The following is a 21,577-nucleotide window of genomic DNA, read 5'->3' as shown; positions in this document are numbered from 1 at the left end:
GAAAGTATGACATTTGAGTGGGCGAATGTTTGGATTACTCTTTTAAATGTAAGTTGGGAAATAACATACAGCTATTTTATATGATAAATTTAGGCATTGATTCATGTTGTAAACTACTTTCTGGGTAAACAAGTAAATTATATGTGTATGTAACCCTCTGTTCCTGCACTTTGGGTTTTGATTTTGCAAAATTTTCAAGAAATAATTCTTCATTGGAAAGAACAAAAGAAGGAAGGAGATGGGTAATAGAGAGGGGGGAAGAAAGGTGATTTTTTTAAGCTTTTTATTGGAATATAATTGCTTTACACTGTTGTGCCAGTTTCTGCTATACAACAAAGTGAATCAGCTGTATTTATACATATATCCCCCATCTGCTCCCTCCTGCGACTCCCTCCCACCCTCCCTATTCCCAGTCCTCTAAGTCATCACCAGTCATCAAGTTGATCTCCCTGTGTTATGCAGCAGCTTCCCGCTAGCTATCTATTTTACATTTGGTAGTGTATATATGTCAATGCTACTCTCTTACTTTGTCCCAGCTTCCCTTTCGCCCTGCACCCCATGTCCTCAAGTCCATTCTCTACATCTGCATCTTTATTCTTGCCCTGTCACTGGGTTCATCAGTACCATTTTTTTTTTTAGATTCCATATATATGCATTAGCATACGGTATTTGTTTTTCTCTTTCTGGCTTACTTCACTCTGTATGACAGACTCTGTGTCCATCTACCTCACTACAAATAACTCAATTTCATTCCTTTTTATGGCTGTGTAATATTCCATTGTATTATGTGCCACATCTTCTTTATCCATTCATCTGTTGATGGGCATTTAGATTGTTTCCATGTCATGGCTATTGTAAATAGTACTGCATTGAACATTGTGGTACATGTTTCTTTTTGGATTATGGTTTTCTCAGGGTATATGTTCAGTAGTGGGATTGCTCGGTCATATGGTAGTTCTAGTTTTAGTTTTTTAAGGAACCTCCATACTGTTTTCCATAGTGGGTCTACCAATTCATATTCCCACCAACAGTGCAAGAGGGTTCCCCTTTCTCCGCACCCTCTCCAGCATTTATTGTTTCTAGATTTTTCATTGATGGCCATTCTGACTGATGTGAAGTGATACCTCATTGTGGCTTTGACTTGCATTTCTCTAGTGATTAGTGATGTTGAGCATCTTTCTACATGTTTGTAAGCCATCTGCCTGTCTTCTTTGAAGAAATGTCTGTTTAGGTCCTCTGCCTCATTTTTGGATTGGGTCATTTGCTTTTTTGATATTGAGCTGCATGAGCTGCTTGTATATTTTGGAGATTAATCCTTTGTCAGTTGCTTCATTGGCAAATATTTTCTCCCATTCTGAGGGTTGTCTTCTTGTCTTGTTTATGGTTTCTTTTGCTGTGCAAAAGCTTTTAAGTTTCGTTAGGTCCCATTTGCTTATTTTTTATTTTCCATTATTCTAGGAGGTGGGTCAAAAAGAATCTTGCTTTGATTTATGTCATAGAATGTTCTGCCTATGTTTTCCTCTAAGAGTTTTATAGTGTCTGGCCTTACATTTAGGTCTTTAATCCATTTTGAGTTTTTGTGTATGGTGTTAGGAAGTGTTCTAATTTCATTCTTTTCCATGTAGCTGTCCAATTTTCCCAGCACCACTTATTGAAGAGGCTGTCTTTTTTCCATTGTATATTCGTGCCTCCTTTGTCAAAGATAAGGTGCCCATATGTGCTTGGGCTTACCTCTGAGTTCTCTATTCTGTTCCATTGATCTTCCTTTCTATTTTTGTGCCAGTACCATACTGTCTTGATCACTGTAGCCTTGTAGTATAGTTTGAAGTCAGGGAGCCTGATTCCTCCAGCTCCATCTTTCTTTCTCAGGATTGCTTTGGCTATTCGGGGTCTTCTGTGTTTCCATACAAATCTTAAAATTTCTTGTTCTAGTTCTGTGAAAAATGCCATTGGTAATTTGATAGGGATGGCGCTGAATCTGTAAATTGCTTTGGGTTGTATAGTCATTTTCACAATATTGATTCCTCCAATCCAAGAACACGGTATGTCCCTCCATCTGTTTGTGTCGTCTTTGATTTCTTTCATCAGTGTCTTATAGTTTTCTGCATACAGGTCTTTTGCCTCTTTAGGCACGTTTATTCCTAGGTATTTTATTCTTTTTGTTGCAGTGGTAAATGGGAGTGTTTCCTTAATTTCTCTTTCTGATCAAGAAAGGTGATTTTTAAAATATTTTATTTTTATTTAAAGATTTTCAATAGAGAATTTTTAAACAGGCTCTTTAATCATTGCCAGTATAATTTTTAAGGAGGTCATTTTAATGGGACACCTTTCTCATGATCATATTAATCACCTATCATGAACCAGTGGTGACATGTTCATAGACAGCTTTCAGGAAGTCTCAGAACTGTCCCTGTCAAGTCACTTGGTTGTTCTTGTTCCAGAAGTTCCATTTCCAGAAATATTTAATATTTGGGCAAAAACTGCAAACATGGGAATTAACTTTAGACTTGAAAATTCAAAGTTGACTTATTCTAGCACGTCACTTGATTAATAAGTGAAATGCAATCTTGGTTCTGAGGGAAAAGCAAAACATTAAACCCAAGAAGGAAGATAATTACAGTAAAACTGAAGACCATTTGAACAATTATTTTCAACAAACACGATAATGGTCATTTACAGATTATATTCTATATACTCAGTCTCTCATTTGGAGCAGGAAAATGGACAGTGATGGGAAAGGAGTCATATATGGAAGGAAAGCAGAACAGCAAGGGGTTCTGTGGGATGAAGCTGGTTTCACAGCACTGGGAGGAAAGGATATTGATGTCAGCGCCAGTAGGGAACATTCTGAATGTTTTGGCTTTCAGAAAGAAACTTTAGAACTGAGCGATAAAGAAAGAAAAAGTCTTTTCAGAGACATAAATGACATGGAAGTTAACTTTAGAAGTGTGGGAAAAGTAATATGAAATGTATCAAAGATATATAAGTAGAAGTAGGGTCATCTTAGGCTGATTGCCTGTTTCTAGAGTTTGCTCTCTCTGATTTGGTGGAAAATGCTATAGTGAGTTTTTGCTATAAAGAAATTGAAGTTCTTTAACTTCTATTTTAATCCCAATTGAAAAATAAAAGTTTCCTTCTACACATTCCTAACTCCTTCAAATGACCTAGTAATGAAAGCATCCCTCTGTGAGAGGAAACTGAATGACCACACTTCTGTTTTCACAGATACACTCAGCCTTCTTAATGCACATTTCCTGATACAAGCCCAGGAGAGGTTTTAGAATAGAATTTGTCCTTGAATTATCTCCTGGGGCTCAGGAAAAGCTGTAAATTACTAGTGGATGTCGTAGGCCCAACAAAATAGCTGCAGCCCGGGATAAGAAAGCACGGCACCCACAGCCCCATTCTCCCAGTATGAACCCCATGGACTCAGATTCCCTGGCGCTGGTCTTCCCTCAGCAAGCAGAAAGGCTTCTCAGCCTCTGGGGGCTCCCTATCAGACAGTCCACTCCTGGGTCACATCCAAATGTCACTGTTCCCTCCTCTCAGAGATTCTGGCTGCCTCCCTGGAGCATGCCTGTCCTACTGTTTTCCAACCCACTAGTCTGATAATCAGGCTTCTTTGATGCTGGGATGTGCAACAGTGCTTCTGGGATAGAACTTAAGTGTGTTGCCTTCTTCTATGCACACGGACCCTGGATTTTCTTGTTTGGATAATGCTTTTGAAAGTGATCTGGCCCAGCCCAAACCATAAGGCCCTTGAATTTGCCCACATATACTGAGCTTATCTGACTCCCAGCATATCCTTTTTGGGGCATTTCCTACCATTCTGGTGAGACTTTTCTAGCAGAGGTTTTCTAGGGATCCAAGATGAACCCTGTGGTCAGTCGGTTTGAATAGGAACAGATTAGCTGTGTCCATTCTACACTTCCAAACAAAGAAATGCCTAAACCCAGCAGGGGAATACATTTGTCTCCTGGACTGGGAGTAAGCCCAGGTCTTCAGCCATTCTGAGATGGACAACCCACTGATACACCAACCAATGGATGAGCCACCTTTCCTGCCTGGCCTGTCTGCTCACTCTAGCCATGAGTGCTCCTAGCATTCCACATCACTAAAAACCCCCACAGACCAAAATGAGCCGGGTGTTCGCCATTTATCAGAAGAGAACAGATACCCGTTTCGAGGTTTGAAAAGTGCCACAGTGAAATGCCCAAGTAAGCAAAAGTGCTCAGCACTTTCCCGTTCCCTGCATGATCTCAGAACTCCCTGTCAGCTCTAAAATTGTATAGCTTTTGTGGTTCCAGATGCAGAGAAAATGGCAGCAATAGGCTGCAAAGATGAATAGGCATCTGTCAGTAACTACACGGTGTGCAAACTGAGTGGATATGACCGATTCAATAAATATGTTGAACACTTACTACAGGCCACCTCTGATTTAGGTGCTGGAGACAGGACAGCGCCCACCCTCATTCTTGTGGGCAGATGTGGATGTGAGAGCTCCCAGGACCCACGTGACACCCACAGCCCTCACCGCTCCTTCTTGGAGGCTCTGTGCCCTTCATGCTTCTGAAGCAGGGTGACACTGCCTGGGAAGCACACTCACCAGGCTGTTACCGTCATAAGCAAACCCAAATTGGCTCTAGTTTTCTATTTGCCCCATCTTGTTTGATGTCTGCATTTTAAACCACTTTGCTCCCTGCTTGATTCTTTATTCCAGCACTACGTTCATTTTGAGCCAAACTGGAAATTGAACATGCCTGTGGGACTGTCTGAAACTGGATCCTAATTATTTATCAAGTTGCCTTTCCTTAGTTTTCTATTTAATTGGAAGGACAATTAATACATTTTTGGACGTGCTTGTCACTGATACTCTACTTGGCCCTATTTGCAAAAACCATAGAAAAAAAACACATTTACCCCCTAATTTTTCTGATACTTTCATCTTAGTCTTTCCAAGTGGCATGAGAATAACATTAATCATAGCAAACATTTATTTGCTGAACTCTTACTGTGTACTGAACATGGGCAAAGCATTTGACCTGCGTGATCCCTCATCAGACCTTAGGAAACCCTTTGAGGCAGGTGCTGTAGCATCTTCTTTTACAGCCCTGAGAAGTTACATGGTTAGCACAAAAATAGTTTTCAAAGAATACCTCAAGGGGATTCTGACATGTGGTATGTTGCATTACAGTTTCAAAACTCAGTTTTCTTATTGACCTTTGAATCGTTTGAGTTAAAACGAGAAATAATATCACACTGGATCAGAACCAGAATTTGATCTGGCCATTGTTCTGCCTCGGGCCATTGCTGTTTCACAGAATAAGAGTATTTCCTTACACTGTCACTCAAAAGTTAGAAATGTGGTTTCTCTATCAGGTGAGTTAGATGCTTCTTTCCCTGTGGCCTTTCTAGACCTTATATAGATAAGGCATAGCACTTATCACGTATATTTCAAGATGTTTGTGTACTTTTTTATCATCCCTCTAAGGTGTGAGCTCCATGCAATCTTAGACTACACCTTTCTTCATCTCTGAAGCCCAGTGCTGGACCCACGTTGGCATACAATGAATGTTAATTGAATCCACAAATTTAAAAAATGCCCTAAGCATCCTAGTTTCCTTTAGTAACTAATTATATATTCATGAACTCACTGAAACGATCTTTGAAGCATGTTTCCAACTCGTACCACCTCTTAACAAGGAGTAGAAATTTCCTATCTGTTGGGTAAAATTGTGCTTTCTTCTATTTGTTGTCAAAATATTTCCTTCAAATTTCCTGGAGTCATAACAACAGCATTTAAAAGCAGTGCTTTCCCTTCATCATATTGTTTTTTAACGATTCTTTCATGTTTTTAGGACGGTGATGTCTGGCCCAATTCGTCAGCTGAAATCACTGTGTACTTTAACCCTCAGGAAGCCAAGGTCTACCAGCAGACTGTTTACTGTGACATTTCAGGTAAAGACTTCCTCTGTGTGGTAAGCTCAGGTTACCAAATGCCCAGAGCATAAAGTGATTAAGTGTGTGTGTGTGTGTGTGTGTGAGCAAGCGAGCGAGCAAGAGAGGGAATGTTCGGGCTATGCCCAGTGCACGATATCAATAGAGGAATAATGGAGTCAAGCTATGCACTTCACACTTCTTTCTAGAACAGATCAAACTTTGAAGTACATTACAATTGTGGTGTGGTGGGTAGGGGTGGGAAACCATGGATCTGGGTTATGCCTTGATTTTTAGGGCAGTAAGAATATTACTTAACGCAAATTCTCGCGATGTTATATTTTGTCCTTTTCATAGTATTTGGCTACTTAATTTTTTCCTTCTTAAGTTTTGATCATAATAATGCATGCCAAGTAAGATGGGAAGGCAGCCTGGCGGTGGCCAGAGCCACAAGGAGGGTGTACTAGTAGGGTGGCAACCTGATGGCTTCAGGAGGTTGGATACATATAAAGGAATTAAGCAAAAAAGTAAATATATTGAGGATAGCAAGAGCCAGTATTTTCCACTCTTGGAGGAGGAAGATACAAACATGGGAAGAAGGAAGCCTAAGATGAGCCCTTTGGTATTGGAATGGAATTGGAGTGACCACTACGAACTCAGGGTTGTTGATATGCGTAGATATGGAAATAAATAAATATGTAAATATATGTATATGTACATGCATATGCCTAATTCCTAGCTATGTCCACTGAGATGTCATGGAAGCTTTGAGACCCTAATAGCAATGAGTACAGCTACCACCCAAAGCTTGGTTTCTAAATCCCACCCTCCACTGAAAGGAACCTTGAAAAATTGATTCTAGAACTGAGGCAGAGAAAGAACAAGATGAGCCCAGAACATCCTTTTGTGCTGGAAAATAAGGAAACGCTTAAAAGAATGACAGATATGTCAAAATGACACAGAAGCCAGCAAAGAGACTCCCACTGACCAAATTTGGAACAAGTTGAGAATCAAAATAAATAATGACACTAATAGATTACAGTCAATTGAATAAACAGGAATCTATGAATCTACTCAATAAAATTTGCCATTTGGCAATCATAGTAATAACCAATTTTGGTGAAAAGCACCAATGGCTTAAAAACTAGTAGGTGGGCTTCCTAGGTGGCGCAGTGGTTAGGAATCTGCCAGGGGACACGGTTTTGATCCCTGCTCGAGGATGATCCCACAAGCCATGGAGCAACTAAGCCAATGCACCACAACTGTTGAGCCCATGTGCCGCAGCTACTGAAGCCCACGTGCCTAGAACCCGTGCTCCGCAACAAGAGAAGCCACAGCAATGAGGAGCCTGTGCACCACAATGAAGAGTAGCCCCCGCTCACTGCAACTAGAGAAAGCCCGTGTGCAGCCACAAAGACCCAACGCAGCCAATAAATAAATAAATAAAAATAATAAACAGGAAAAACAAAAAAAAAACTAGTAAGTGAAAGCAGGGTGTGGAACATGTTTTAACATAGTCTCAAAATATCCTCTCTCAAAATATGTATTAATTATAAAGAGGAGAAATTTTACTTTACATTAAAGAAAGCTGGTAGGTGTCATCTTAGTTAATATCAGCAAAAAGAGCAAATCAACGTTGTGTATCACCTGCTAGGATGCAATGAAAACACAGCATCTCTTCAGTATATTGGGACCAAAATACCTAACTTGGGTCTAATCACAAGGTAGCATCAGACTAACCCAAATTGAAGGACAAAAAGAGATGACCAGCTTATAATCTTCAAAAATATCCAAAGATTTAAGAAGAAAAGACTGAAGAACTGCTCCAGGTTGAAGGAGACCTGGGAGACATGACATCTGCATGCAGCATGTGAGCTGGATTGGATCCTTTGCTACAAAGATCATTGGGCAAAGGATGTAGAGAAGTTCTTTGCACTACTCTGGAGACTTTTCTGTATTTTAAAAAGGTTTCAGAATTTTTTTTAAAGCTCATGCCGATAAATAAGTAAAACATGCATATAGTAAAATTATGAAGCTAAATAATAGTCTATTTTTCCAGTACTGCTTCCAAGAAGTATTTTTAGCTGTTTCTTGTGGTGGTAATTTCCTTTGCTGATTCTATGCTTATATGGCTATTTGTCGATTTATCAGTTTTACTTACAACTTTTGAATCCTCAATATGAAAGGTGAAGATTTAGTTCACCTCTATCTCCTCTACCCCTTCCTGGGCTTATTGGTTTATAACTTACATGCAGTGAAATTCACCCTCTTTTGGCGTACAGGTCTGTGAACTTTGGCAAACCTAAACAGTGATGTGACCACCACCAAAAGCAAGTATAGAATATCTCCATTGCCTCATGAAATTTGCTCAGGCCACCTTAGCCCCTGGCAAAACCCAATTGTTTTTATTATATTGATTTCATTTTATGAGTTTTATTTGTATCCTTAAGCAGCCTATATTTATATACTTAAAACTATATTTTAGGCCCATCAGCTCTACAATATTTCTGCACGGGTAAGGATATTGGAACCCCTAACCCGCCCACTGCAGTTCAACCCTATTTCTCCCTCTTCTGTAAATTGTTCTACTTTGTGTTGTCATGGTTGGTAACCACATTCAAGTCTTCTGTTTTGTCTACATAAATTTTGTACACTGAAGGCCCAAATTGTATTCCTCAATTGCATTTTATCCTCTGTTGGTTGAGTGTTCTGACCCTTAGTCACTCAAAGAACGTCCCTAAGGTCTGTATCTTGTAGATTCTCTTTTGTTACTGTCCACCACTTTCTCACAACTATATCTCATTTTAGCTTACTTCATAATTGACTTGACTCTTTTGTAGAGCTTTTGGTATTTTTCCCCCTGTGATTTCTAATTCCTCCTTTCTTTATTGCTATCTAATTTTAGAATTCATGCTCTTCTTCTCCTTGAAGACATTTCCACAGAGCCCACCAGCTTTTTAATTCTAATTTAGATCAGTTACCTCCTGCACAGTTTTTATCCAGGAATTTGTTTGTTTAATTTCCCTTTGTGTTCCATTATATCTTGTGAGTCTCACTTTGCTCAAGTAACTTCCTCAGAAAGGGTATCTAGATGGGCAACTTTAATCCTTGCATGCAAGGAAGTGTCCTATTCTGCCTCCATACCACTTGATAGTTTAGCTGACTATAGAATTCTAGGTTAAAAATAATTTCTCCTCAGAACTGTGAAGACATTGTGCCAGCTTTATTATAAAAATCCAGAAGTTTGAAGGTCATTCAATTCTCATTGCTTTATAGGTGGCCTGGTATTTCTCTCTCCTATTTTCTAAGGTTTCCTTTTTGTATCCGAAAGGTCATGAAGGTGTGTCCAAGAGTGAGCTTTTCTAGTTCATCCTCCTCAGCTTTCTATGGACCATTTGAGTCTGATTAATCATGTGTCATTTCAGCTCTGGGAAATTTTATTTTTTTATATACTTTCCTCCATTTTTTTTTCATTTTATTATTCCAGAAATCTTAACATTCCAAAGTTAGACCTACAGGATTCACCCTCTGTTGTCAAAGAACAAGATTTTAATCCTCAAACATGAATAGTGAATGACATTAAATGCCATTTAAAGCTATTAAATAAGGAAGCCCAGAGAAATACTGACATCTATTAGTCAGAAAAATCCAAGGTAGCAGGTATCATGTATTCATAGATTCCTTCTAATGTCTTCTGGTCTGTGGTTATCTATTTGTATATAAGAATAAGAAAGAATAAGAAAATGGATTTAATTTTCAGGGTAGCTAGTGATACTTACCTCTGCTATTTAATGTGTAGGTCCCCAGGAATATGGCTGTGGTGGTTATTTTAAACTTGGGGGGAGAGTAATAAGAGTGCACAATCATTAATATCCCAAAGTGCAAAAATTCTACTATTCTGCTATACCCAGCATGTTTTCAGTCCATATCTATGTAATCACTTTTCTCTTTATGTAAAGGGGTCAGGCAGTCTCGAATGGGCTGCTATTAACCCAAGACTGTGCTGCCCTCCACCTCCACCAGGTCTGTGTCCCTTCCTGGTGATGTTTCCTTCACCTTCCCTGGATGTAATCATCACTTGGACTTTTATGATAGTCATTTTCTTATTTTCATGTATAATATTACCACCTATGTATTAATCCCTAAGCAAAATAGCGTCGTTTTACCTGTTTTAAAAATTTACATATTGAAATCATACTCTGTGTCTTAAGCTGTTAGCACTAGGAAGATAAAGCCACTCAATAAATACTGATTAAATGAATGAGCAAATAAATGAAAAAAAAAAAGAATGAATGAGTGAATGAATCCTAGTTTGACCTGGTCTCTCCCTTGCCCATGGATGCTAGATTCTCAAGATGGCCCTAGAATGAATGAAGACTGGACTAGGAGTTTTGAGATTGACATGTCTGTTTTCACACTTCAGAGCAGCAGCATCTACCCCAGACCTCAGTGTTCAGACATAGGCTGGAAATGGTCCAGTGGCCCCCACATCACAGGTGCTAGGACCTCCTTCCCATCGATAGCTCCCCTGGGATGTTGTGCTTGGCCATATTCCAAGGGGCTGGCTGCTCTCCAGGAGGTTCCCAAACATTACATAACTAATTGCATTTATCCATTGTTTCCTTCCTTTGCAATTCTGAATTCTGCCACAGAATTCACATCCTGGGTAAACTGAATGGTATAATTTTCCAACTGCATGACAGTCTTCTTTATTTTGTTAGCGGTTTATTAAAAGATACAATTGCCAGGGAACGGTTTTGTTTACATAGTAATTCCATATTATCTTCCCTTATATTCCATGCAATTCTATGTGTCTTTTCAAGGGCTGATGCTGATTCCTTACTATTATCTTCAAAGGGTTGGTAAAACCTCCTGGTCTTAGGCCACAAAGAAATACCTCTTAGGCAAATAGAAAAGCTCCTTCCCTCATTTTGTTTTGTTTTGCTTTGCTTTTGTTTTCCTATATGCTTTGAGCATATAAAAACAAATACATATAGATAAGATTTTCTTCATACCTTTTGACATAAACGACAGCATACTTTACACAATAGTTCTAACCCTGCTTTTTTAAATATTTCTTAGAGATTATTCCATACACACAAAAAAAGGGGCCATTCTTTTTCATGGTTGTATAGGAATCCTTTGTATTTACATACCACAATTTGACTTCTCACCATTTGTCACTGAGAAATAGAACACTGATTCAGGAATGTACATAATGCGTGCTGTGGGAGGCAGAGGAATGGCCTCCCCAAGATGTCCATATACCCAGAACCTGTGGATGTGTTACTGCGGATGTGTTACATTGCATAGCAAAGGGGAATTAAGGCAGAAAGTGGAATTTAGGTTACTAATGAGCTGACCTTAAGGTAAGGAAAATATCCTGGATGGCGCAGTAATAATCACAGTGTCGTTAAATGTTCAAGAGGGAGGCAGAAGGATCAGTCTCAGTGTCAGAATGATGCCCTATGAGAGAGACTCCACCAGCCTCTTCTGGCTTTGAAGATAGAAGGGCCAAAGAATTCAGTCAGCCTCTAGGAAATAGATAAGGCAAGACAATGGATTTTCTCCTAGACCCTTAGAAAGGAACACAGCCCTGCCAACACCTTGATTTTAACCCAGTGAGACCCAGTTTGGATTTGGACCTCCAGAACTTTTTTTTTTTTTCAGAACTTTTAAGATAATAAGTTCGTACATTAAGCCACTAAGTTTGCAGTCATTTGTTGTAGCATCAATAAGGAACTAATACACATACATATGCAGTATAGCAAATAATTGTATATAAATGCCACCAAGATCAATAATAGAATATTTCCAGCCTCAGTAAGCCCCCTTTGTGTTCCTTCCCAATCACATTCCCTTCACCTGCACCTCCCAGGACAATCACCATTCTGTCCTGCACAGTTATTATTTCCTTGCTTTCATTTATAGTTTATACTCCAGTGTGTGTATGGCTAAACATTACAATTTAGTACTGCCTGCTTTTGGAAAGTACATAATTGGAATTAATCTGCATGTCTCATCCACATTGCTGCTTGTAGCTCTAGTTGCATTTCATTTTCATTGCTGTATAGTGTTCCATTACGTGAATGTATGTTCAGAGACAGGAAGTAGCAGGGAAGGACAGTGTCATTGGCCTTGGGGAGGCCTCTCAGGATGCATGAGATTTAACTGCAACCTTTTCCTCTTTTGAAAGCTTTTATATCTAGGCCCCATGAGTACAAAGGTGCACAAAAACAGTTCCTGCCCTCAGAAAGCATGGAATTGAGTGGGGGGAAACTGACACATAAACCAACAGTTATGGAATGCCATACAGTGAATGAATGATAATAGTTGAAAAGAATACAGAACACAGAGCTCAGTCTTGGGGTTTTCAAGGAAGGCCCCCCAGAGGAGTGACCCTTGAAATATTTGTTAGTCAAGTGAAATTAAGGAGGAGCTGGGCATGACAAGCAGAGAAACACTTGTGAAAACACACAGAGAAACACTATGTCAAAATATAACACGAGCATGAAATGACAAAGAATTGCAAGTTCCTGGGGTGTGAAACAGACAGAGACAGAGAAACTTGGGATAGCTGGGGGCAGGAAATGAAGCTGGAGGCTGGTGTAGTAGATGGGAACCAGTTCTTGCCCTTGACTGCCTAAGAACCTCAGACTTCATCCTAAGTCGGGAATCACTGAAGGGCTCTAAGCAGGGAAATGACCTGCTCAGACCTGAATATGGCAAATACAATATCATTAAAATCTTCGCAGTTCATCTGAAACTGAATTTTTTTCTTCCTTTAAAAATTTCAGATTTTCTTAGAAGTAGTTAAAACTCTGTGTTAGATATTTATAAAGACCTGCTGATGGTTTGATCTAGGTCTCAAAACTGATCTTTCATCTATCTTGACTTTCCAATAGAATGTGTGAATACCTAATTTAATCATGAAGATTACCTTAAAAAAAAAAACTCAAAGGGAAACTACACATATTTGGTTTGGATCACCATATGGGAACTTCAAAGGAAGTAACACTTTCTGATTTAAACTGTGAAATATATTGCTAGAAAACATCATTAATGGGTGCTTCAGAATCAAATGCAGAAAAGCAGCATGGTGGAAGTGACTCCAGATGTACCCCCTTCCTTTAAAGACACAGTTAAGATGAACTTTATTGTGCATTTTCATTCTGTGCATCATAAAGGAAACATCTGAGTTTTTAGCACAATTTGAGCCTTTTGAGTTTAATCCTAATTAAACTAAAGAATGAAGATTTAGGAAAGAGAAAGCTAGATCACCCCAATCATTAAAAACATTTTTCAATTTTCAGAGTAATAAGTGAATGATGCTCTACATATTTGTAAGCTGTCTTTCTCAAAATTCATCAGACTGCAGCCTGATAGTAATCTAAGGTATCTTAGCCCTATGAATGAGAAATTATTTTCTTGATCAACTACTTTAAATTATATTTTCAGTTATCAAATATTTCAAATATAAAGAAAAATAGAAGAAATAATATACCAATGTTTTTTATACATACCCAGTTTTAGGAAAACTTGAGCAAGTAGAAATGCACATGTTTTGGGTCAGGAAAATCAACATTATAAAGAGATGAATTCTCTCTGTAAATGCAATGTGATCCCGATGATAATATCAGTAAGGTTGTTTTTGTTTTTTGTTTGTTTTTTAATTGGAATATAATTTCTTTACACTCTTGTACCAGTTTTTGAGGTACACCAAGGTCAACCAGCTGTATTTATACACATATCCCCATATCCCCTCCCTCCCTTGACTCTCCCCCACCCTCCCCGTCCCAGTCCTCCAAGGCATCATCCATCATCGAGCTGAACTCCCTTTGTTGTACAGCAACTTCCCACTGGCTATTTTACAGTTGGTAGTATATATATGTCTATGCTACTCTCTCACTTCGTCTCAGCTTCCCCTTCACCCCCCGTCCCCCCAAACCTCGAGATCTCCAGTCCATTCTCTGCATCTGCATCCTTATTCTTGTCTTGTCACTGAGTTCATCAGTACCATTTTTAGATTCCGTATATATGAGTTAGCATACAGTATTTGTTTTTCTCTTTCTGACTTACTTCACTCTGTATGACAGACTCTAGGTCTATCCTCATTACATATAGCTCCATCTCATCCCTTTTTATAGCTGAGTAATATTCCATTGTATATATATATGCCACATCTTCTTTATCCATTCATTTGTTGCTGTTAGGTTGCTTCCATGTTCTGGCTATTGTAAATAGTGCTGCGGTAAACATTATGGTACATATTTCTTTTTGCATTATGGTTTTCTCTGGGTATATGCCCAGGAGTGGGATTACTGGATCATATGGTAGTTCTATTTGTAGTTTTTTAAGGAACCTCCAAACTGTTTTCCATAGTGGCTGTACCAACTTACATTCCCACCAACACTGCAGGAGAATTCCCTTTTCTCCACACCCTCTCCAACATTTGTTGTTTCCAGATTTTGTGATGATGGCCGTTCTGATCAGTGTGAGGTATGCCTCATTGTGGCTTTGACTTGCATTTCTCTGATAATTAGTGATGTTGAGCATCTTTTCATGTGTGTGTTGGCCATCTGTATGTCTTCTTTGAAGAAATGTCTCTTTAGGTCTTCTGCCCATTTGTGGATTGGGTTATTTGCTATTTTGATATTAAGCTGCATGAGCTGTTTGTATATTTTGGAGGTTAATCCTTTGTCCGTTGTTTCATTGGCAACTATTTTTTCCCATTCTGAGGGTTGCCTTCTTGTCTTGTTTATGGTTTCTTTCTCTGTGCAAAAGCTTTTGTTTCATTAGGTCCCATTTGTTTATTCTTGATTTTATTTCCATGATTCTAGGAGGTGGGTCAAAAAGGAGCTTGCTTTGATGGATGTCATAGAGTGTTCTGCCTATGTTTTCCTCTAGGAGTTTGATAGTGTCTGGCCTTACATGTAGGTCTTTAATCCATTTGGAGTTTATTTTTGTGTATGGTGTTAGGAATTGTTCTAATTTCATTCTTTTACATGTTGCTGTCCAATTTTCCCAGCACCACTTATTGAAGAGGCTGTCTTTTTCCCATTGTATATTCTTGCCTCCTTTGTCAAAGATAAGGTGCCCATATGTGCTTGGGCTTACCTCTGAGTTCTCTGTTCTATTCCATTGATCTTCCTTTCTCTTTTTGTGCCAGTACCATACTGTCTTGATCACTATGGCCTTGTAGTTTAATTTGAAGTCAGGAAGCCTGATTCCACCAACTCCATCTTTCCTTCTCAAGATTGCTTTGGCTATTCAGGGTCTTTTGCATTTCCATACAAATTGTAAGATTTCTTGCTCTAGTTCTGTGAAAAATGCCATTGGTAATTTGATCGGGATTGCATGGAATCTGTAAATTGCTTTGGGTAGTACAGTCATTTTCACGATGTTGATTCTTCCAATCCAGGAACATGGTATGTCCCTCCATCTGTTTGTGTCGTCTTTGATTTCTTTCATCAGTGTCTTATTGTTTTCTGCATACAGATATTTTGCCTCCTTAGGCAGGTTTATTCCTAGGTATTTTATTCTTTTTGTTGCAGTGGTAAATGGGAGAGTTTCCTTAATTTCTCTTTCTGCTCTTCCATTGTTAGTGTATAGGAATGCAAGAGATTTCTGTGCATTAATTTTATATCCTGCTACTTTACTAAATTCATCAATTAGTGCTAGCAGTTTTCTGGTAGAGTCTTTAGGGTTTTCTATATATAATATCGTCATCTGCAAAGAGTGACAATTTTACTTCTTCTTTTCCAATTTGGATTCCTTTTATTTCTTTTTCTTCTCTGATTGCTGTGGCTAACACTTCCAAAACTATGTTGAATAATAATGGTGAGAGTGGACACCCTTGTCTTGTTCCTGTTCTAAGAGGGAATTCTTTCAGTTTTTCCCCATTGAGAATGATGTTGGCTTTTGGTTTCTCATATATGGCTTTGATTATGTTGAGGTGATTTCCTTCTATGCCCATTTTCTGGAGAGCTTTTATCATAAATGGATGTTGAATTTTGTCAAAAGCTTTTTCTGCATCTATTGAGATTATCCTATGGTTTTTATCCTTCAAGTTGTTGATATGATGTGTCACGTTGAATGACTGCATATATTGAAGAATCCTTGCATCCCAGGGATAAACCCCACTTGATCATGGTGTATGATTTTTTTAATGTGCTGTTGGATTCTCTTCGCTAGTATTTTCTTGAGGATTTTTGCATCTATATTCATCAGTGATATTGGCCTGTAATTTTCTTTTTTTGTGACATCTTTGCCTGGTTTTGGTATCAGGGTGATGGTGGCCTCGTAGAATGAGCTTGGGAGTGTTCCTCCTTCTGCAATATTTTGGAAGAGTTTGAGAAGGTTGGGTGTTAGCTCTTCTCTAAATGTTTGATAGAATTCACCCATGAATCCATCTGGCCCTGGGCTTTTGTGTGTTGGGAGATTTTTAATCACTGCCTCAATTTCCGTACTTGTGATTGGTCTGTTCATAGTTTCTGTTTCTTCCTGGTTCAGTCTTGGAAGATTGTATTTTTCTAAGAATGTATCCATTTCTTCCAGGTTATCCAATTGATTGGCATATAGTCACTTGTAGTAGTCTCTCATGATGTTTTGTATTTCTGAGGTGTCCGTTGTTACTTCTCCTTTTTCATTTCTAATTCTGTTGATTTGCATCTTCTCCCTTTTTTCCTTGATGAGTCTGGCTAATGGTTTATCAATTTTGCTTATCTTCTCAAAGAACCAGCTTTTACTTTTATTAATTTTTGCTATTGCTTCCTTCCTTTCTTTTTCATTTATTTCTGCTCTGATCTTTATGATTTCTTTCCTTCTGCTCACTTTGGGGTTTCTTTGTTCTTCTTTCTCTAGTTGTTTTAGGTGTAAGGTTAGGTTGTTTATTCGATATTTTTCTTGTTTCTTGAGGTAGGACTGTATTGCTATAAACTTCCCTCTTAGAACTGCTTTTGCTGTGTCCCATAGGTTTTGGGTTGTTGTGTCTTCATTGTCATTTTCTAGATATTTTTTGATTTCCTCTTTGATTTCTTTAATGATTTCTTGGTTGTTTAATAATGAATTGTTTAGCTTCCATGTGATTGTATTTTTTGCAGTTTTTTTCTTGTAATTGATATCTAGTCTCCTGGCATTGTGGTCTGAGAAGATGCTTGATATGATTTCAGTTTTCATGAATTTGCCAAGGTTTGATTTGTGACCCACAATGTGATCTATCCTGGAAAATGTTCCATGTGCACTTGAGAAGAAAGTGTATTCTGTCATTTTTGGATGGAATGTCCTATAAATATCAATTAAGTCGAGATGGTCTAATGTGTCATTTAAAGCTTGTGTGTCTTTATTTACTTACTATTTGGATGATCTTTCCATTGATGTAAGTGGGGTGTTCAAGTCTCCCACTATTGTGTTACTGTCGATGTCCCCTTTTATGGCTGTTAGCATTTGCCTTATGTATTGAGGTGCTCCTATGTTGGGGGCATAGATATTTACCATTGTGATATGTTCTTCTTGGATGGATCCCTTGATCATTATGTAGTGTCCTTTCTTGTCTCTTGTAATATTCTTTACTTTCAAGTCTAATTTGTCTGATATGAGTATTGCTGCTCCAGCTTTCTTTTGACTTCCATTTGCAAGGAATATCTTTTTCCATCCCTTTACTTTCAGTCTATATGTATCCCTTCGTCTGAAGTGGGTTTCTTGTAGGCAGCATATAGAAGGGTCTTGTTTTTGTATCCATTCAGCCAGTCTGTGTCTTTTGGTTGGAGCATTTAATCCATTTACATTTAAGGTGATTATTGACATGTGTATTCTGATTACCATTTTCTTAATTATTTTGGGTTTGTATTTGTAGGTGTTTTCCTTTTCTTGTGTGTCCTACTTAGAGAAGTTCCTTTAGCACTTGTTGTAAAGCTGGTTTGGTGGTGCTGAATTCTCTTAACTTTTGCTTGTCTGGAAAGCTTTTGATTTATCTATCAAATCTGAATGAGATTCTTGCTGGGTAAAGTATTCTTGGCTGTAGGTTTCTCTCTTTCAGGACTTTCAGTATATCTTGCCATTCCCTTCTGGCCTGCAGAGTTTCTGTAGAAAGGTCAGCTGTTGTCCTTATGGGTTTTCCCTTATATGTTATTTGTTGCTTTTCTCTTGCTGCTTTTAATATTTTTTCTTTGTGTTTAATTGTCATTAGTTTGATTAATATGTGCCTTGGAGTATCTCTCCTTGGGTTTATTCTGTATGGGACTCTCTGTGCTTCTTGGACTTGGTGAATTATTTCCTTTCCCATGTTGGGGAAGTTTTCCACTATAACCTCTTAAAATATTTCCTCAAACCCCTTCTTTTTTTCTTCTTCTTCTGGGATGCCTATGATTTGAATGTTGGTATGCTTAATGTTATCACTGAGGTCTCTGAGACTGTCTTCCATTCTTTTTATTCTTTTTTTCTTTTTCCTGCTCTGTGGCAGTTATTTCCCTCATTCTATCTTCCAACTCACTTATCCGTCCTTCTGCCTCAGTCATTCTGCTGGTTACACTATCTAGAGTATTTTTAATTTCAGTTATTTTGTTATCCATTGCTGTTTGTTTGTACTTTAGTTCTTCTGAGTTCTTATGAATTGTTTCTTGTACTTTCTCTATTTTGTTATCGAGATTTTGTATCATTTTTACTATCATTACTCTGAATTCTTTTTCAGGCATTTTTCCTATTTCCTCCTCATTTATTTGGTCTTGTGGGTTTTTTTCCTTCTCCTTTGCCTGCATGGTGTTTCTTCGTTTCCTCATGGTAGTCCAAACTTCTGGGATTGCTTGTCCCGATGATAAAGGGGTTTATAGAAGAACTGTCCAAGCCCCAGACTAATGTCCGAGTATTGGGTTAAACAAATACTAAGTCTAGGAAACAAATACATGTATAAGACACACAATTACTGGACCCATTAGGACATAAGGCTCTGGAAAGACCTGACAGAAGAACCCCAGTATGCTGTCAGATATTCAAAGAGAAACCCAACAGAAATTGAAAACCAAAACAGAACAAAACAGAAACAAAAGCAAAAACAAACAAACAAACAAATAACACTTTACACTTACAAACACAAATCCAGGGAGATATTGAAAGCTAGGATCAAATATAAAAAAGAGCTAGAGTACCACCAGACAGAATGGAGATTCTCAGAATGAAATTAGACAATTGTACTAAGAACTAAGATAAAGACAAAAACCTAATATTGAATACTAAGGCGGTGTGTCATCTGGAGAATAGAGCAAGGTGTCTGAGCAGATCGATAGTGTTGCTTACATGTTAAGATAAAATAAACTAAAAATGGATGGAAGACAGGGGAACAGAAAATCGTAGTGTGCCTGGAAATATGCAAATAAAAAGAAGGGAATAGAAATGTATAAAGGATAGAGATGAAAGGAAGGTAGGAGAGATATATAGTCTGTACTACCAAAAACTTAGCTAGAAATAGAAGTATATAAAAAGGCTAAAAATAAAAATAGAATTAAAAAAGTTATAAAACTTGTAGATCCCTTAGGACTAAGATCCCTTAGGACTGTAATTAATAAAAAAACAAAACAAAACAAAAACTGGAACTGATCCCAGAATGGACCAGTTCAATAGAATTGATACTAATATTTCTGTTTCCATAGAGTCTCAGCTGTAAGTGTCCTTCTACTCGCCTTGGGTTTTTGTATTATTCTGTGACCAGCAGTGCTTCCTTTATTGTTCATCTGTAAGTGTTGGTGTATGGGGACAGAGAGAGTACAATAGTGGCTCCTTCCCCTGGGAGTGAGTGAGCAGTGGCACTCTGTCGTTTCAGTTGGGCTTGGAGGTGCCTGTTGCAGAGGGGTGCCGGTGGCTCAGGTGTAAACAGAAAGTCTCAGAGTTGGGCCTCTCTTCAGGCTTCTTTGTTCTTGGCAGCCTCCCTGCTGCCGGCATTCCAAGGGGTTTTAAGCTAGCCCCGCCCGAGGGCCAGAGGGTCCCTGTTATCCCTGAGCACCTTAGGTGGCCCACAGGGGGTCCCTCCACTGCCCGCTGTAGGCACCAAAAGAGAGAGAGAGAGGCTATGCCCAAGGCTCCTCCCCCCCGCTTGTGAGCCTGCAGCATCCAGCTGCCATCATGGCCAGGCAGCTCTCAGCGGCAGGCACTCCTCACCACGGACCTCTTCCCTCCTGTCCTCTCACCGCGGACCTCTTCCCTCCTGTCCTCTCGGTCCATCACCTTACTGGCAACAATTTTTCTTACCCTGAATCAGCTCTCCGGTTCCCATGCTCCCACTCCTGGACCCTCTGTTCAGCTGTGAATTGATGTCTCAGTCCGGGAACGCTGAGCTGTGGTGCGGACCCCCCATGTGTTTCTCACTCCCTGCCGTCTGCCACAGCTCCGCCGCTTCACCCTCTTTGAGCCATTGTAGATGCCTCCCTACCAGTTATGTTGGGATCCTTGCAGTCCTTTCTGGTGTCCGAGGTCGTCTGCTGGTGTTCAGTTGGTTCTCTGTGGGATTTATTGCCTCTTTTGGTGTGTTCCCAATGCATCTGTGGAGAGGGATGCATTCCACGTCCCTCTACTTCGCCGCCATCTTTTCCGACCCCAAGGTTGTTTTTTTTAAGTTGGGTTGATTCTAAAGTTCTTATGGAAGAAATAAATGAAGTAGGACTGCCTAGAAAATTCAACAAGAATAATGTGGGAGGACTAGATCCACCATATATTAAAACTTATTTAAAACCTATAGTAAATACAATTGTATGAGTCATTAACATGAAAAGAAAGTAGCCATCAAATCAATATTTTTCTTTTCAGCCTTATCAGTCAGCAGCAGCAGCAGCATACCCTAATCCCCTAAATTCTACCCTCCCCTAAATCCATATTTCCCAGTGTCCTATGTGAGCAAAATAAAAATAAAAACCCTAATTTGTTTGTCACTCTGCTCTATTTATCTTCTGATGCATAACAAACCACCCTAAATTTAGTGGCTTCTAACAACCAGCAATCCTTATTTTGCACACGGATCTGTGATTCAGGATTTGCTCCACATGAAGACAGCTGGACAAGCTTGAAGGTAGAGGCTGATATGATGTTTTAGCTGAGCCACCTACATATCTGGCACTTGATCCTGGCTCTTGGCAGGGACCTCACCAGGTTCTGTTTTCTGGAACCCCTATCGGTGGCCTCCCCGTGTGGCTTCTTGCTTCCTCATAGCATGAACAGTGGACTGAATTGTTGAGATGAGAAATCTACTGCAGTCTAATTGTCATTTTGGGGGGTTATCTGTCTTTTCTATCAGATTGATATTAAGAATTTATGCTTTGGTGTTCTACAGTTTCATTGAGGTGGATTTGCCTTTATTTATCCCACTAGGTACTTGATAGGCTTCTTTAATCTAAGAAGCTTTTATCAGTTCTGGAAAATTCTCAGCAATTGTCTTTTCAATGTTGTTTTCATCTCATTATTTCAATTTTCGCCTTTTAGAAATTCTTTTAGATAAATGTCTTTCCCATGGAATCGCAAAGTCTTTTAACTTCTCCTTTACATTTTTTATTTCTTTGTCTCTGTATGATATACATTTTGGGTTTCTTTCTAAGGTCTTCCTTCCTGTTGACTAATTCTTTCTTCAGCTTTTTCTACTCTGGTGTATTTATCTATTCAG

At 38.9% G+C, this 21,577-nt stretch overlaps 1 protein-coding gene across 1 annotated transcript in view; it reads left to right on the top strand.

Moving 5' to 3' along the window:
• Positions 1-21,577, top strand: part of HYDIN (HYDIN axonemal central pair apparatus protein) — a 346,192-nt gene that overhangs the window by 87,482 nt on the left and 237,133 nt on the right. Inside the window, exon 9 of the mRNA XM_057713331.1 lies at positions 5,859-5,958. Coding sequence (XP_057569314.1) covers positions 5,859-5,958 — 100 coding nt within the window. The remainder of the gene's footprint in view (positions 1-5,858; positions 5,959-21,577) is intronic.

The sequence above is a fragment of the Hippopotamus amphibius genome, chromosome 16 (assembly GCF_030028045.1).
Source record: "Hippopotamus amphibius kiboko isolate mHipAmp2 chromosome 16, mHipAmp2.hap2, whole genome shotgun sequence".
NCBI classification, from domain to species: Eukaryota; Metazoa; Chordata; class Mammalia; order Artiodactyla; family Hippopotamidae; genus Hippopotamus; species Hippopotamus amphibius.
Note: the sequence above shows the minus strand (reverse complement) of the source record. Positions and strands in the feature narration are given on the sequence as shown.